Source organism: Lactuca sativa, chromosome 8 (assembly GCF_002870075.4).
Source record: "Lactuca sativa cultivar Salinas chromosome 8, Lsat_Salinas_v11, whole genome shotgun sequence".
Classification (NCBI taxonomy): domain Eukaryota; kingdom Viridiplantae; phylum Streptophyta; class Magnoliopsida; order Asterales; family Asteraceae; genus Lactuca; species Lactuca sativa.
The window spans coordinates 98,673,788-98,692,113 of NC_056630.2; the positions used below are offsets into that span (position 1 = coordinate 98,673,788).

The 18,326-nt window shown below is 34.0% G+C and overlaps 3 protein-coding genes across 7 annotated transcripts; 2 read left to right on the top strand and 1 right to left on the bottom strand.

Annotated features, from left to right (window-relative positions):
- Positions 1–148: 148 nt before the first annotated feature.
- Positions 149–6,370, top strand: LOC111906936 (uncharacterized). Of its 5 annotated transcripts, none has more exons than XM_052766101.1 (3): positions 149–772; positions 1,278–2,155; positions 4,894–6,370. In XM_052766101.1, exons 2-3 carry the CDS (start codon positions 1,336–1,338, stop codon positions 6,141–6,143), a joined length of 2,070 nt encoding a protein of 689 aa, XP_052622061.1. In that variant the 5' UTR covers positions 149–772; positions 1,278–1,335; the 3' UTR covers positions 6,144–6,370. The 5 variants fall into 5 exon arrangements, with proteins under 5 accessions (XP_052622061.1, XP_052622063.1, XP_052622062.1 ...); XM_052766103.1 differs by having other exon boundaries at positions 1,312–2,155; XM_052766102.1 differs by having other exon boundaries at positions 149–746.
- Positions 6,371–12,701: 6,331 nt separating this feature from the next.
- LOC111906918 (uncharacterized) lies at positions 12,702–13,664 on the top strand. Its single transcript, XM_023902705.1, has one exon. It carries the CDS (start codon positions 12,702–12,704, stop codon positions 13,662–13,664), a length of 963 nt encoding a protein of 320 aa, XP_023758473.1.
- Positions 13,665–14,944: 1,280 nt separating this feature from the next.
- On the bottom strand, positions 14,945–17,737 carry LOC111906933 (serine carboxypeptidase II-2). The gene is made up of 10 exons (XM_023902722.3): positions 17,358–17,737; positions 17,019–17,126; positions 16,840–16,935; positions 16,633–16,725; positions 16,438–16,523; positions 16,095–16,355; positions 15,889–16,022; positions 15,698–15,793; positions 15,509–15,614; positions 14,945–15,251 (listed from the first exon to the last, which is right to left on the bottom strand). Exons 1-10 carry the CDS (start codon positions 17,614–17,616, stop codon positions 15,057–15,059), a joined length of 1,434 nt encoding a protein of 477 aa, XP_023758490.1. The 5' UTR covers positions 17,617–17,737; the 3' UTR covers positions 14,945–15,056.
- Positions 17,738–18,326: the final 589 nt, after the last annotated feature.

The following is an 18,326-nucleotide window of genomic DNA, read 5'->3' on the forward strand; positions in this document are numbered from 1 at the left end:
GTCTGTTACTAAAGATTTGTTTACTGTTTAGAACTGGTAAAAAAAAAAAAAACTACAGTTTTTATAACATCTCCCAAAGCAGTTATCATGATATTGCTATAATTTGGTACTTTTTTAAAAAAAATGTGGTAACAGAAACAATTAATGAAACTAGGATGCCACATAGATAAATTTATGTTACTACTTTATATACATTTAACGCTGAATAAAATGAAATAGTATTTCAAATTTACATCAAACTCATGTTGACCATACATAGCCATCTTTGTGATTAGTGGTCATCTTCTTGCTCTTGTAAAATCCTTCTTAAAGTACACATTTTTGCGTATTTTTCTGTTTCTATCAAATGCATTCCTCTAGATCTTTTAAATATGTATTTTTTTTCTTTATTTGCTTTCTTCATTACAATTTTGTATACTTTTTTTTTCTGTATGTCCTTCCGTTGATGCAGTTAGTTGTTTCCTCGACTCCATTATAAGTACTGTTTTTAAAAAGTTATTCTTAAAACAGTAAGGGGGAATATTACAAGTGTTATTTGCTTTGGATTCAATCTAAGAATGGAATTAGGATGACTTTCTATTGCAGCATGAAAGTTGAGATTTCTTGATAAACAGCAAGTTCCTTACGTGTAACCTAACATATTCTTATTCATTCCTTTATAAGGAGTAAGGACCAGTTAATATCGCGTCTTTATTGCCCAAACATTAGTCCCCTTCCAACTTTTGTATCCACTGTGCTGCTTTAAGGTACAAGTTTCATCTCAATACAACATGTAAGGCTTTTTCTATTTCATTTTTGAGTTTTTATTATATATGTGGAAATACTGAAAAACATAAAGAAGTAGGATTTAATCATGTTATATGCTTTTTCAATTCTATTATTGTTCATTAGAACGGTGGTGTGATATTTAGTTGTGGATTTTAAAATGGTTCACAAAGATTGAGTTGAAATCACCAAGTAAAAGGATATATGTTTTGTTGTGTATCCTGTATCCATGATATCTGATAAGCAGAAGGAAATTGATCATGAGTTTGCCTTTGATCATAAAATCTTGTTTGGAAAAAAACCAAGCTAATTAAGACGAGCATTTGTCTGCATGATTTATATGTCGTATTCAGATTTATTTAGATGTTGAAACCATGAACTTCACTTAATGTGCAAGTTGAGATCGAACCTTGATCTCATGGTTTCTACTTGATAAACTTAATTAAGAGTGTAAGATATTTCTACGCACGATTGACCAATGATTTTTTTTTTGTTTTCTTATGAGGGCATAGATATTCACGTTTCTAGCTGCATCCATTTGTGTAGCTAGACATTTCATCGATATCTGAAATGGAGCAACTTGTGCACTTCAGTCACAATCATCCACTCAACCTTGTCCAACTACAGCCAAACCACAATGAAGAGGAAGAGGAAGAGGAAGATGTAGATGACTTTGTGGTTGAAGACCACCATGTTGGCCAATGCAACATGTGTGAGGAAGACATCTATTCATTTCATTTGTGTTACTACACCTGCAAGAATTGCAACTACTCTTTACACAAATTTTGTGCAGAAATCCCCAAAACCCTACAAGACCACCCATTACATGATCCTAACCACAACCTTACCTTGTCCAAGATATTTCAATATAGTCATCGTTATTTTCATTCTGATCAAGAATGGACATGTGGTGTTTGCAATCGTAAACGGAAGAACATGTTCAATTACCATTGTTCCATTTGCAAATTCAGTATGGACATAATTTGTGCTACCATGTCTCAACAAAAGATAGACCACCCTAGCCACCATCACCAACTGCAACGTAACCCAAAGAAATTGGTATCTATTTGCAATGCATGTGGTCGTGAACATGAAGGGACTTTCTACCACTGCACCACTTGTTATTGGTTTTGGATCCATCAGGATTGTGCTTTGTCGCCTACCAAATTACTTATCCAACAACCTACTAATCACACTTTCACTCATTCTCATCCACTTACCCTTACATATTCCTTTCCCGCCACTGATCAAGAAGTCAAGTTCTATCCCAGATGTAGAATTTGTGATACACGCTTCTATATTTACTTTTGGGTTTACAAGTGTGATAAATGTCGATACTATGTCCACATTCACTGTGCAACTTCAAAGTTCGTCCAGTTTTTGCGCCCAGGTAATATATATATATATATATATATATATATATATATATATATATATATATATATATATATATATATATATATATATTCGTTTTCTAATAAAAAAAAGATTTATTCTTTATTTTGCCATGTGTAACCTAATCCTATTAGGTCTCCTAATTAATTTCATGTCATTTATCTAACATATTGATTCTTTATTTCAAAATTTTCCTCTAACTACATTAAATTAATAGCATAAGAATAAAAATTAAAATCAAGTTAATAAATCATGTATTTATTTAAATCAACTATAATAATTTTATATAACTAAAAAAACATCTCTTAATTAATACTTTATTTAAAATAATTGATTAATAATTTTGAGTTTTTACTATGAAAGTTTATATATATATATATATATATATATATATATATATATATATATATATATATATATATATATATATATATATATATATATATATGCAAAAGCTCAATAGAGAACCATAATTATTGGTTCTCCAAGGAACCAAATCTTTTTTTAAGTTCTACAGCTTAGCTTATTCTTTATCGAAAAAAAAAAACTAAAAATATCTAAATTTATAAATTAACATTGTGAATGTTAAATATATTTCTTGGATTCACATTGTGAATTTGACGAAAAAAAATTTTTTTTTATCAAATTTGATATCATTTGAAAAAGGATAAAAAGTTATGAATTTTTGTATTTTTAGTTTTTTTTTTTTGATAAAAAATAAGTCCTAAAAGTTGAAAAAAATATTGGTTTCTTGGTTCCTTGGTTAATTATGGTTCTCTATTGAACATCACCTTATATATATATATATATATATATATATATATATATATATATATATATATATATATATATATATATATATATATATATATATAGGTCCCGATACAATAAAAACCCAAAAATTGGTAAGAATCGTAAGGACTATTCTCCATCAATGATTTCATTAAGGACACAAATGTTAAACTCATTTCCTTGGTCGTGTCACGTTCGTACGCGACGCATGTTCATGGAACGTAATACAATTTTGAGGGAATAATCATGTGCGACGAACGTCCATAGAATGTCATTTAAATAAGTTTTTTTTTTTTGTTATTTTATTTTATTTTTCGTTAAAAAAAATCAGAAAAAAAAATCAAATAGATAGGCTTGGTTTTAACGTTTTTTTTCCATTTTAAAAAAAAAATTATTTTGTTTTTTTTTTTTTTTTTTTTTTGTTTTTTTTTTTATATTTTTACTACATACTTGAAGACAATAGAATTTTTTTCTTGATGAATTTTGATAGCTAAGATTTATTAAGCTAAAAATAAACAAGTCTAGGAAAACATGGGTTTATTTACCTAATTATCATAAAAAAAAGAAGGGACCATTTTTTAAGTTGGGAGTAGAAAAATAATAGAATACTAGGTGTATGATCCATATATTACATATGTTAATTAATAAAAAAAATTAAATATAAAGGTCTAAATATCAAAGAATTTTCGATTTATAAGATAATAAGAAAAATAATGAATTATTAAAATTGATTTTTTTTATTTTTTAAATTTAAATAAACCTTCATTTATTAGAGTAGTTGAGGTATCCTCATCAGAACGTGCCACATGTGCCTAATTCTCCCCACATGTGACACGTGTCGCCTCCCGGGAAGGTGGGTATTTTTCAATTTTCAACAACTTTTTTTTTGTCAATAATTTTTTTTTGGAAAAATAAAAATGTGAAAAACCCAGAATTATTAAAATTTAATTTCTACAAAATAAGCACAATAATGAAAATCCGAAAAAAAAAAAAGTTAATTTTTATTTTTCATACAAAAAAACTTGAAAAAAATTCTTCAAAAAAAAATTAAAAAATATTTCTACTTATTATAGTAGCGACTTTGTAAAAAGAATTTAAAAAAATAAGTTTTTTTAAGTATTTATATTTTGATTTTAAGAAATATTTGTTTTTAAAAAGTATAACATAAATTTATTTTTTATTCAAATTCAAAAAAATAAATGATAGAGTTCTTCATAATACCATTTTTGTAAGTTTGTAACTATTTTTTTCCAAAAATACTATTGTTAAAGATACAAACGTTTTATTTAAATGTTTCTAACTTTTTATGAAAAATAAGACTTGATATTTTATATTATGAACTTGTTGAAATGAAATTTTAAAAAATAAGACACCAAACTTAATTTTAAAACATTATATATATATATATATATATATATATATATATATATATATATATATATATATATATATATATATATAAAAGAAAATATTAAACATTATATAATACAAAATAAGACAATTTAAAATATTTATGAATAAAAAAAAGTTATTATTCATTATGTTTATAATCTTTAATTTATTACTATCTAAAAAACAGTTTTGATTCAAATATTTTATAATCGTTAATTATATATCTTTTATAATTCAAAATATATAATGATCCAAAATTTGTTGTAAACAAAAATTTATTTATTGAATATATTATTGGTACAAAATAATGGGTTTAAAAATGATATGATCCAAAATACTATAATTTAAAATTATTTGATCTAAAATTTTATAATCCAAAATTTTAGGATTCAAAAATAATATAACCTACAAATATTAGTAACTTCATAGTAAATATATTTTAAAAAAATACAAAAAAAATAAAAATAATAAAAAACAAAGAAATGAAAAAAATAAGAAAGTAAAACTGAGTGTGTATATAAAAATTTCAGTATTTGTTTTATTTATCAGGTCGTGGAAAGGTTTATAAAAATTTCAAAGATGATGACCATCCTAATCTTCTACGTTGTCCATTTGCTGATGAAAGTTACAACCTTGTCAAGCACCATTTTATCAAGAATCACAAGGACTTTGTAGTACTTGAGGAAAACAACCATGGTGAACCGCTCAACCATGATACCCATAATCACCCACTGGTTCTTGTAGACAAGCAAACATCACTCAATAAGAATTCGATTTTACTTCACAACCCCTTGAAGAAAATTCAACTATTATGTGATGGATGTGTGAAACCAATCACAGAAATACCGTTTTACAAGTGTTTAGAAGATGTACATTGTGGGTTTGTTCTTCATGAGTGGTGTGCTAGGCTACCCCCTAAAATAGATGACCACCCTGGCCATCCAAACCATACACTTTTTCTCATGCCAAACAATATTACTACTACCGAAATGGTTCGTGTTTTTAAGTGTAAAATTTGCATGTTACCTTCCAATGGTTTTTCGTATGGATGTAGTACTTGGAAGTATTATGTAGATGTCAATTGTGCATTCCTACCCAAAGAAATCACGCATGAAGCTCACCCTGACCATCTACTCTCAAGAATAGATGCTTCATCAACATCCAGTCTATCGAATACAGCATGCAATGCATGTGGTTATTACCTAAGAAATCACATCGCATTCTGTTGCCATTCTTGCAATTTCTACTTGGATACAGGGTGTGCTTTTATGTTGCCTGGATTGATTAGGCACAAGTACGATAAGCATCCATTCACCCTAAGATACAATCCAGTCGAGAACCATCCTGGCGACTACTTTTGTGAAATTTGTGAGGAAGAATTTAACCCAGAATCTTGGTTCTATCATTGTGGTTCTAGTGTCCAGTCTATGCATACTGCATGTGCACCCTTAATCATTCAGTGTGAGCAGGCTGTATATACCCGCTATAAGATATCTATTTTCTATTTCGCTAATGTCAAGTTTGGAGGGACGTTTAAGATAAATGATCACCCACATCTTCTAACGTTTACTCAAGGGATCAAGAGCCATGGTCGATGCGATCACTGTATAATAAGGTTGCAATATAGGATGATCTTTAAGTGCTTGAAATGCAAGTACGCAGTTCATTATGAATGTCGTCAACCAGCCAATAGACGAAACGAGCAATTCCCAAAACTTATTTCATATTTCATAATGAAGGAGCAACAACCTAGATTATCAAAGCATATTAAAAACGAGGACCAATCATTGTTGACTTAATCCAGATATTTGAGCTTTTTTATTTAATTATTATTGCAGAAAGTATTTGTTTTATTAGAGTTTTGAATAAATCATATGCCATGTTGGCTATAGTACCGAGTCAGTTTCCTTATTTCTTGCATTTGTTTTAGTTTAAAATGGCAAAGTGTACGTTGATGGTATCGTCCCATCTTGTTCTTATTGTTTTACTGTGAAAGTGAATAAAGGTGCAGCCTTTTTTTTGCGTCCTTCTGTCCCCTGTTTTAATTCATAAAACCTGCATATATACCAGTTTTAGCCTCCCCTGTAATACCAACATATGCATATAATGCTCTCCATTGATGTAATAATTAAAAAAAAAAAAAAAAAAAAAAAAGAAAAAGTCGTTTGGTTTGGGCCTGGTGTATGTAGCCATACTCTTTACTTTTGTTATTTGTATCGTTAATCATTTTTAACTAGCTTTGGATTTATGAGTTGGTGTGAATCATTTCAAATCATGAAGGATTTTATATTATCTTGTAACAGTCTTTAATTCTAGTTGAAGAACTCAATTATTCATGATCGGATGGTGATCACAGGAATAAATATATGAAATGTCCTTTTGCAGAAGAGGGGATGAAAATCTATAATATATACAAAGCTAATGTCTAAAACGTTATACAACAGTTCACATTGAAGACAAGAAACCCTATTACATTCCAACTAATCAACTCAAAGATCAAACATCAACCTAAAGCTCAAACATCAACTTAATTAACGGTTCCAATTTTATTTTATTTTTAGATATCACAGCTGACTACTAGAAACATAGGTTTTAGAGACAGACGAGTCCGTCGCAAAGAGCGTTGCGACGGATAAGCGACATATTTACTCTATAGCCAATTAAAGTGTGGCTAATGACTTAGCGAGAGATTTAGCGACGGATCAGTTTTTTTTCTTGCGACGGCCATAGCGACGATTGGTCACTTAATATGGTTATTAAGGACACTAGCGACAGAACTTAATACAATATTTCGTCACTAATCCCTTGCAAATCTCAATTTTTTTGTTACTAATCCCTCACAAATTTAAAATGTGATTTTTTTTTTTCTGTAGCTAATCCCTCGCAAATTTAGGATGTGATTTTTTTTCTTTCCCTAGCTAATCCCTCGCAAATATATAGTATCATATTTTATTTTTCGTTATTAATGTGAAACAAAAATATCAAAAACATCAAATAATTATAAAATCTCAAACCAAACATTAACATTTAAATATCAAACACATCCAATAGTTATATAATCCAAACATTAACATTAAAATACTTAAAGCATGTGTCAAAGTTTAACATTGAGTAATATTTGTTTCAAAGTATAATGTACCATAATTTTGAATTTCATCTCATATTTTGCATTTCCACATACATCTTCTCTATTTCTTGATATCTTACATCCGAAAGAAGGATTGGAATGAAACTGGATTCCAGTTCCTGTTTAGTCCCATGGAAATAGGACCGGGTGCTACTTACTTTGATGCCTTCTTGCTTTTCCCTAGATTAGGGATTTTTGTTGGAAGCAAAGCTTTTATGTTGATGAAAAGGAGATTGGTGTCTATTCATTTTAAACCAAATGCGAGATAGGAATGGAATTGAACTCCAATTCTGACCAAAAGTAAATGAGGAAGGAAATATTGTGTTTGCCGATTGGTCTTCAGATTTGATTCTTTAAACATTTGTGTTGAATATTACGGATCATCTACCACACCAAAATTACCAACACATTTAGCATTTATAAAAAAGGTATGCAATAATTTTATTTAGGAAGGAAATTACAAAACTAACATCCGTGGTCTCTAGGTCTTGACATGTGTCATTCTCTAATTGCATACAACCACCTTTATCAACACAACTTTATACCACCAAGAACTCTGACACTTGATTCCTCACAAATAGGAACAAAAATGCACACACTATTTAAAGTTAATATCCATGAAAGATTATTTTATAAAACTAAAAAAAAATATCGTATAAGTGACAAATAACTCATTTTTATTCAAATTATCTTCTTTCATTTCAATGTCAACTTGTAACACTCTAAGTTTTCAAATAAAATTTTCATTTTTAATTCCACACAAAACATAGTTTAACGTCTTTCATGCCCAATTTGTTAATGTTTCGAAACACAAAACATAAAAATTGTTTGTCAAATATCCCAGAATCCTCAAAACACAAATCAACAAGCTAGTGTGTACAATCATGTCGGCACCTTCCCGCGATCCTGAGATGTACCTGAAACACATTTCACACAACACTGTAAGCACGAATCTTAGTGAGTTCCCCAAAATACCACACACAAATAATTAGTCTGCCATAGCTATATCTCGATAAGGACCCTCCGGTCACGTGTCTCAGTGAAGACCCTTCAGTCTCACGGCTTGGGTTGGACCCTCCGGTCCTGTGTCTCAGTGAAGACCCTCCGGTCTCACGACTCGGTTTGGACCCTCCGGTCCTATCTCAATAAATACACAGACTAATATACAACATAAATCACAAAGACAGAATGCATAATATCACATATCTCAGTATAAGAAAATAAGAACCTCCGGTCAATATCACAGATAAGCCCATACGGTTGCACAATAATTACCACTCATGTAAGTATAGTAATAAGACTCACCTCGTAAGTAAAAAAAGTATGTCTCGCACTCGAACTATCGGTCTAGACTCCGCCTACAACTCAACTTATGGAAAATATAGGATTTTCCAGGATAAACATCATTATTTTACAAGCACACGATTTACAATCAAATTTTCTGGAAACAAATACGATTACTTATATAATTTCAAAGCGTCATTCTTTAAGTATAAGAAACTTATATATTTTTGTCTTAAGGTACTAAGACTACACTCCATTCAACTAATAAGAAAATATAGGATTTTCTGGAGAAACACACGAACTTTTCCAAAAGAATAAAGAATATACTTTCTATAACAAAAACGTTAATAAACTCACCAACTTTAATGTTAACACTTTTTCAAAACCATTTGTATTCTCAGGAAAGTTAGTAGACATGTACCCTCTCAGGCGTTGCGAAGACGAAGCATAGTAATATTACGTCTTATCTTTTGCTATAGTATTAATGTAAATCAGGAAATGTTTTGAACACAATGGTTGTTGTTGCTTTGATTGTTATTATACAATTGTTGTGATACTGTACATGACGTCCTCCGACCCCAAACGTTTCTGCCGTTCCGGTTTGGGGGTGTGACAATTAGGGTCCTAAGAGGAGGACTTGGGATAAATACAGGTTAGTGTGGAAGGCAGTATTGGGCCCGTACTATTGAAAGCATCGGATCCGTACGCGACTCAAGTAGGAATCTTAGGATACTAAGGAACATGTAGGGGTGTGTAAATGTGTGTGTGCGCTTTAGCTTGTCCCTAATGATTTATGTGTTTGTGTTCCAGAGAGAGGACTATGGTGGTTACCCTAGGTTCAGACTCCAGCAACCCCGAGAGGGCGAGTACCAGTGACGAGGAGATCCACATGATTATTGCGGATGAGGTGGCAGTAGCTATCAGGGAGGCCATTCCGGAGATGTTCGAGTCTATTAAGACTACGTTGATCGAGACATTTAATGAGCGTTATGCTGCCGTCACTGAGGTTGCCGTTGTCGCAGCCACCGTAGCCCTTGCAGATGCAAGGCCACAGGGAGTGATTCATTGATGTTTCGAGAGTTTAGCAACATGAAGCCACCAGAGTTTGACAGGACCCAAGACCCGATTGTTGCGATGAGATGGATCTCTGACGTCGAGGGATGTTTTTATACTTGTTCATGCCCTGAGTGTAACATCTGGGATTTCGGGTATGTTAGTTTGTGTTTTAATTTGGAGGATTTAGGAGGGACTCGGCGAGTCGGAGTCTGACTCGCCGAGTCACGTTGATTTGATTGTGGGTATTTAATGAAAGGACTCGACGAGTCCAAGTATGGACTCGCCGAGTAGGTGCTGGGCAGAGAAAACCCTAAGTTCCGGGGTTGGAGCCTATTTAAAGGAACTTATGACCTTGGATGCGCCTCATATCTCTTGTGAGAAACCCTAAATCGCCATTGGAGCCTTGGGAGAGTTCTTATGATGAAATCAAGTAATTTAGTGGGTTTTGTGGAAGGAAAATGGCATGACTCAAGCAAGGAACGAGATGGGGCAGTGGATCTAGCATCTCTTCGCATGGGACTGTTGTAGGAGGTATGAATCTATGCTCATTCTCATGTATTTGGTGGTTTTCTTGAATCTAGGGTTTTCTTATTCCTTCTTTAGCTTGGATTCGAAGCTTATGAGGTCCCAAGGTGGAATAAGTCTTAGATCTGGACCTTAAGAGGTCCAGAGAGTCCCAACCATTCTGTTTTATGTTGTTCCATTGTATGGATCTAGGTTGCCATTTTAGGAGCTATTTCTTCATATAAGGGCATAAGAGTGTTGCATGAGCTTAAAGTTTGAACCTTTATGTGATTTTTGGGTGTAAGAAGGTCAGATCTATAAGTTAGAAAAACAGATCTGACCTCAGAAGGTCATTTGAGTGATGCCATGGAGGGAACTCGCCGAGTCCATATGGGGACTCGACGAGTCGAGTCGGGTTGCCCCACGATTCGTGACTAGTGGTAACCCGTCGAGTGAAAGGTTAACTCTACGAGTCGAGTGAGACCTTAGGAGGATTCAGAGGACAAGCGTGGACTCGCCGAGTCACCTGGGTGCACTCGACGAGTTTGGTCAAAGTTGACCGTTGACTAGAATTGACTTCAGTTGACCATGGGGTCTTGGTCAAGCTGATTCAAGAGAGGTCAGGGAGGGGTAGAATGGTCTTCTACCCATTATTAGCGATGAGAACAAGAGAAAGTATTAATTAGAGATGTTTGCCTTATGTGTTAGGTGGAGGCTCGATCGAGGTTATCAAGCCAGAAGGTTTACTAGACATCATGGGAGGTGAGTCTTCTCACTATACTGTACCTGGAAGGGTACCTATGTGTGACCAGAAGGTCGTGTATGCTATGAGATGTATGTGCTATATGCGGTTATGTGATATGTATATGCTATGTATGTTATGTATGGTAAGGACCAGAAGGTCAAGATGATATGGACCGGAAGGTAAAGATGACATTGACTGGAAGGTCGATACGGGTAGGACCGGAAGGTCTGCCGGGATTCGAGACGGAAGTCCCCTGAGACACTTGGATCGAAAGATCCCACAAAGTTATGGCCTGGAAAGGCGTATGTGTTGTATGTGGTATTTGGGGAACTCACTAAGCATTTATGCTTACAGTGGTTGTGTTATGTGTTTCAGGTACTAGCGAGGATCGCGGGAAGGCGCCGGCATGATCTGTACACACTGATGAAGATTTATTTACTTGAGATTTTGGGGTTGTTTATTGAGATATTATGTGATACAATGGGTTTTGTTATGAATGACATATGTTTTAAAAATGAAAAATTGTTTGAAAATTTACGTTGTTACACTGAGAACCTAAAGGTTCGATTTGTGTTAAACCAGCTTCGCTTTGGAGTGAAGGACTAGTGGAAGTTTGTGACGACTGATTACACTCCTACAGATCATGCTGCAGTGACTTGGGAGAGATTCACCCAACTATTTCGAGATGAGTTCATTCCCCAGGTGGAGAGGGAACAGTTGGCCTAGGAGTTTCTGTCTCTCAAGCAGAAGACAGAGAAGGTGATGGAGATCACAAGGATGTTTCATGAGAGGGTGTTATTCTGCCCTGAGCACATGTCTACGGAGCAGGCACGTGTGAGCCAGTACTTGAGCATCTTGAGGAGGGACATTCGAGAGTTCGTGGCGAACTCATCATATCGGATATTGGCTGAGCTACAAACCAATGCCAGGAAGAGGGAGATCGAGCTGGAGACTCAGAAGAGGGAGGAGAGAGAGTATCAGGGGAGAGACAAGAGACCAGTATAGTCGCAGCCGGCAACCAAGCGGGATAAGCCCGCTGATACTAGAGCAGGAGGCCAAAAGAGCCGCACCTGTGGCAAGTGCGGTAAGAATCACGAGGGATTTTGCCGATCGGGGATTTGCTACAAATGCGACAATGAGGGGCATATGGCGAACGATTGCCCCAAGGGATTTTCAGTTTGCTTTCATTACAATCAGACTGGCCACCGGAAGGTCGAGTGTCCTCAGCTCATTCAGAGACCAGCCTTGGCCCCTACTCCTGTTGCCTTGTGTGTCACTGATGGTCGGTCGGGGAAGGTCGAGGCTCCGAGAGCTCGTGATTATTAGATAAAATTTCAGTATGTCATATTTATCAGGTCGTGGAAAGATTTGTAAAAATTTCAAAGATGATGACCATCCTAATCTTCTCCGTTGTCCATTTCCTGATGAAAGTTACAACTTCTCAAGCACCATTTTATCAAGAATCACAAGGACTTTGTAGCTAAGGAAAACCATGGTGAAAAGCTCAAACATCTTACTCATAATCACCCACTGGTTCTTTTAGACAAGTAAACATCACTCAATAAGAATTCGATTTTACTTCACAACCCCTTGAAGAAAATTCAACTATTATGTGATGGATGTGTGAAACCGATCACAAAAATGCCATTTTACATGTGTGTTCGACATCGTGGGTTTGTTCTTCGTGAGTGGTGTGCTAGGCTACCCCCTAAAATAGAAGACCGCCCTGGCCATCCAAACCATACACTTTTTCTCATGCGTAACGTTACTGGAAAGTTCTTTGGTGTTTTTGGATGTAAGATTTGCATGTTACCTTCCAATGGTTTTGTGTATGGATGTAGCATTTGTGAGTATTATGTAGATGTCCATTGTGCATTCCTACCCAAAGAAATTACGCATGAAGCTCACCCCGACCATCTTCTCTCAAGAATAGATGCTTCATCCAGTCTATCGGAAACACCATGCAATGCATGTGGTTATTACCTAATAAATTGCATCGCCTTCTATTGCCCTTCTTGCGATTTCTACTTGGATATAGAGTGTGCTTTTCTTTTGCCTGGAATGATTAGCCATAAGTACGATGACCATCCATTAAACCTTAGATATGATCCAGCCGAGAACCATCCTAGCGACTACTTTTGTGAAATTTGTGAGGACGAATTTAACCCAGAATCTTGGTTCTATCATTGTAGTTTTTGTGTCCAGTCTATGCATACTGCTTGTGCACCCTTAATCTTACAGTGTGAGCAGGTTGTATATACCCGCTATAAGAGATGTATCTTCTATTTCGCCAATGTCAAATTTGGAGGGACGTGTCTAATAAAAGATCACCAACATCGTCTAACATTTACTCAAGGGATCAAGTGTCATGGTCGATGCAATCACTGTGGTGAAGAGTTGCAGTACAGGATGATCTTTAATTGCTTGGAATGCAAGTACGCAGTTCATCGTCGACTTGTTACTCCTACTGCTCTCGTTACAGGACAAGATGCTGCTAAATTTCTTCACATGCCAACCATAGAAATACCAAGTCGTATAATGAAGAAGCGTATATTATCAAAACAGATTAAAAAAAAGAAGCATATATATAATGCTCTCCCTTGATGTAATTAATACTCCTTGTTTGCTATTTTTTTTTTTTTATTTCCTTTAATCAAAGTCTGGCTAAATAAATAAAAAAAGTTAGTTTGGTTTGAGCTTGGTGTAGCCATACTCTTTAGTTTTGTTATTTGAATCGTCAATCATTTCGGATTAGGTCTTTTATGAGTTGACTTGGCGTGAATCATTTCAAATCGTCAAGGATTTTGTATTATCTTGTAACAAACAATCTTTAATTCTAGTTGAAGAATTCAATTATATGAATATTTATCAAGTGTCCTTTTGCAGAAGATGAGATGAAAATCTATAATATACAAAACTTATGTCTAACAAGTTATACAACACTTCACATTGAAGACAAGAAACCCTATTACATTCCAACTAATCAACTGAAAGATCAAACATCAACCCAATAGTTCCAGAAATTAAAGCTCAAACATCAACTTAATTAACAGTTCCAATTTTATTTTATTTTTAGATATCACATCTCAAACATCACCTCCATAGTTCACAGACTCACAAAATTTAGAGTAAAAAATTCAAGATCCAAATCCCAACTTACAACATCTTTCTACTCATCCAAGAATATGAATCACCAAAGTTTATAAATCAAAGATCAGACGATCAAATACAAAGTTGCAATATCCAAGATCAAAGTTTTTCTACAACCATATAGTAGATCTGAAACCAAAGTTCCTCAATGGGTATAACACAAAGTCTAATTAGTGTATATGGATGATTGAAGTTTCAAGTGAAGTTTTTTATCGCTTTAGTATGATGGACATTGAGAACTATACAATTGACAGGTAGTGTAAGATACTAAATCAAGTGATTACATATTAGAATAAAAATTGATGTTATATTATCAAAAATGCAATCTTGAACAGCCAATTAATAATGTAGGGAAAAAAAAACCTTTTACCAAAAGATCAAGATTCTTGAAAGTTTAGTGTTAGATTCGGCAAATTGTAGCAACATAACAAAGTTTAGTGCTTGAAACAGCATGGAATGCAGCTTTTCTCGTCACCATTGTTTCAGAGGTCAATAGTTGATGAATGGGATATATATCATATATGGGTGTTAAATTATTTGGTAATTGCGATCGTGTTTTAATAAAAGATTTTGCAATGACAATTTGGTATTTTGCTAGTCATCTTTCTTTCTTTCTGAAAAAAGTATATATATATATATATATATATATATATATATATATATATATATATATATATATATATATATATATATATATATATATATATATATATTCAACAAACTACATCAACTACTTCTTTGCCTAAAAACAACACCACTAGATGCTCTTTCAAGACCAAAAGGAAATGGTCACAACATTTATTCGTGTTTTATATGTCAACAAGAGTCAAAAGTTCAAAGAAGTTTCTAGAAGCCGCTAACTTGTTCTGAAGCAGAAGTTTTGGACTCAATCACTTGATCAAATGATGCCATGGAAGTTCCTGCTAAGAAATTCTTAATGAGCACAAGCGCTAGCTTCGGTCTATGCAAAGGCACCTCATGCCCTGCTCCCCTGACCGTTACAAAAGTTAACCCTTCGTACCCCTGTGTCCACCCTCCAACCTATATATTATTCAAAACCAATCAGACCTTCATATCTCATGTGGGCCACACATCCCATAAATCATGTGATCCTGTATGGCCCCCCACTTAGGCCATGTATAATCACATGGCCTACATATGTTATGTGTGTCCCAAAAAATGGGACCACATATATCCTGGATGTTTGGCCCATATCAGTGGGCCAAACATCCAAGGTCCCAACATGTGGGACCTACAAATCTTCATACAGGTTTGTTGTTGATGATGGAGGGAATTACCTGGCCATCATCGTACCATGCACGCCATGGGCTAACCGTCGGAAGCTTGAGAGCGTCTATGCTGTAACGCGTAGAAGTAACGGGAATCACCGCATCCGTATCACCACTATAACAAAAAATTAAATTAAAAATTAAAAACAAAATTGGTGGCATTTTTTTACCTTTTTAAAATTTCAAAAGATCAAGAACCTGAATATCCAAACACGGAGTCCCGAGCTTATAAGTTCTTGATGAACATCTAGCACAGATATAGGAGAATCTTTCCAATTCAAGTTTACCGCATTGCTTCAAAACAAAATTCAATATATTAACAAACAATCATAAAATATCATATTGAATAAGTTATTTTTAAAGATATGATCTTTATGTAAAAGTAGTACTTGCAAGTTTCCCATTTTCTTGATGTGTTGCTGTGGAAAACATGAAGGGCATTTTGGACCTCGGGTAAATTGAAGTAAATTGTGGAGTGTTGTTCGGTACAAGGATCATAACTCTGCCCAATGTGCCCGACTTTCTGTAGTACAACAAAATGTTTCCATTAATACCCTTCTCACAAAATATAAGGCAAATTGAAGGAAATACTCACATGCCATCTTCTTAAAAGGCGTTTAGTGACACCAGTTGCAGTGCAAGGAGGGGTAAAAATGGAATACGCGTCGATATTACCCATTTCTTCATAAGCTATATCAACTATTTGGTCACATTCACGTGATGGATGAATAAAAGATTCCTTGTCACATAATTCGTTTGATTTCTTGTAAGTTTGATCTGAAATCAAGCCAGCTGCCCACATAAATTGGAAAAGTCCAACATGATCACTATAATCATCTGTTAGGGCATTTCCCACCTTCAACAAAAAAAAATTAATTAAATTATGCAAGATCAACTTTAATATCTTTTGTAACAAGATTGGGTCAGAGAGAAATTACCATGTAACCCTTGAGATTAATTGGACTTTTTGAATTTTCTTTGTTGTATCTCACAATGGCTTGGCTTAGTTGAGGAACATAATGTCCTAAAAGAAATAACATTATTGACTTTTGAGGTCAAACTAAGTATCCATTGTACTTCAAATTGAGATTATGATGAATGATGTTTTATTCTTATATGTTACAATCACTTACCTGCATAGCTTTCGCCTGCAATATAGAAATCCCTTCCTTTAAATTGAGGAAATCTTTCAAGCCAATTCAAGAGAAATTGAAGTGAATCCGCAGCTGCAACACAACAGTATATGAGTTCAATTCCATTCATTTCTCTCATGGAATGGAATCTCACATTCCAATTCCTTCTCTGCAAACCAAACGTGACTTAAAGGTTTGAAGTTATACCAGTTCTTTTATCTCCATTGTTCAAGATATCTGAAGTGGTATTTGAGTAAGAATATCCAACTCCAGCAGGGGAATCAAGAAACAACAAATTTGCCACTGCAAATAGTTAACGATTATTAAACGAAGTTTTCAATAATAAACTGATACTAAATTTGGTAATAAAAAATGTAAACTCCTACCAGTGTTCCAAGAATACGGGTTCAAATAAACCGACTTTCCATCTTTATTGACATGAAATGGCCCGACTTCTTCAGCCATCCCATATGCAATTGATGAACATCCAGGCCCTATAGAAACAATCTAGATCAGCAACTCAGTTCGTATTATCACAAGATCATTAAAATAAGCACATATATTACACTTCCAATCAATACGAATTCCTATTGTAATTTTTTAACCAATAAATATTGCTGATCCAAAGCCCTAACATCATTCGAATCCAGATTTACAATGATCAAGCAGAATCTGTATTTAGAACAGGAATACCTGAAATAAATACATCATAGTAAGTAGCTAACCTCCATTGAGCCAAAGAACAAGAGGTTTGGAAGCAGGATCCTCAACAGCTTCCGTCAACCAGTAAAACAGAGCTCTCCCGGATTCTTCATTAACAGTAACATACCCAGCATAGTGTGCAAAGTCGACATTGAAACTCTGACCAGGCAAGTTCGAAACCTGGTCCAACTTCTGTTGAGTAATCGGGTCTGAAACAGACAAAGCTACGCTACTAACTGAAACGAAGACGAAAAGAAGAAATCCCCAGTTCCAAATTGGCATTTTGATTTAGGGTTTAATCTGGAATTGGGAAGAAGATGAAGATTGATTGAAAGCACCGAGGAGAAGTTACATATATAGATATTATTATATTGTGTAGTGGAAGATGATGTTGGTAGTGATCGGGTAACTTTGCTCAGACGGGACCATACCCTTTTCTGGTAGTAGTTTGTTGGAACGTTAACTTCCCGTTACGGAATTGGGACGTTACCGTTAATTCCACTGTTTAGGGGCCCCAAAAAATATTAAATGAAAATTCTATTATAATTTTTGGAAAGGAATAATATTTAAAAGTTTATCTCAGCTTCATGGATATTTCTTGATGTGCCTATTTCTTAATAAGCATTTCACATCCTTTGACGACTATGTATTTATGGTATTTTTTTTAACAGAAAATGAAGCTATATATAGCCTACAAACGGATATTTTGTTTTAAAAGGTTTTTTTACCTTCTTTTAAGTACTCTAAGGACATAAAATCAACTTTTACGTGTTAAAATAGTTATTATTGACAAAATGAAGGGTGAACCGATCATTAAATTGAAGATAAAATAAATAATTCATGTATCTGTTTATTTTCATACCTTGCATCTATAATGAAATACTAAACATATTTTTCCAACAATATATTTCGTCATTTAAAACATGTAACATGAGTAAATGACTTGACGGGAACATGTATAACTTATGTGCATGCATGCAATGTTACAAACC

Excerpts from the sequence above, each read along its gene's own strand:
- LOC111906936 (XM_023902725.3), top strand. The coding sequence starts at position 1,336 with ATGGAGCAACTTGTGCACTTCAGTCACAATCATCCACTCAACCTTGTC. Across the intron at positions 2,156-4,893 it reads CGTCCAGTTTTTGCGCCCAG|GTCGTGGAAAGGTTTATAAA; the intron begins GTAATATATATA and ends TTTATTTATCAG.
- LOC111906933 (XM_023902722.3), bottom strand. The coding sequence starts at position 17,616 with ATGCCAATTTGGAACTGGGGATTTCTTCTTTTCGTCTTCGTTTCAGTT. Across the intron at positions 16,936-17,018 it reads CCCGTATTCTTGGAACACTG|TGGCAAATTTGTTGTTTCTT; the intron begins GTAGGAGTTTAC and ends AACTATTTGCAG. Across the intron at positions 15,794-15,888 it reads AGAAAATGGGAAACTTGCAA|CAATGCGGTAAACTTGAATT; the intron begins GTACTACTTTTA and ends TTTGTTTTGAAG.
- LOC111906918 (XM_023902705.1), top strand. The coding sequence starts at position 12,702 with ATGCCATTTTACATGTGTGTTCGACATCGTGGGTTTGTTCTTCGTGAG.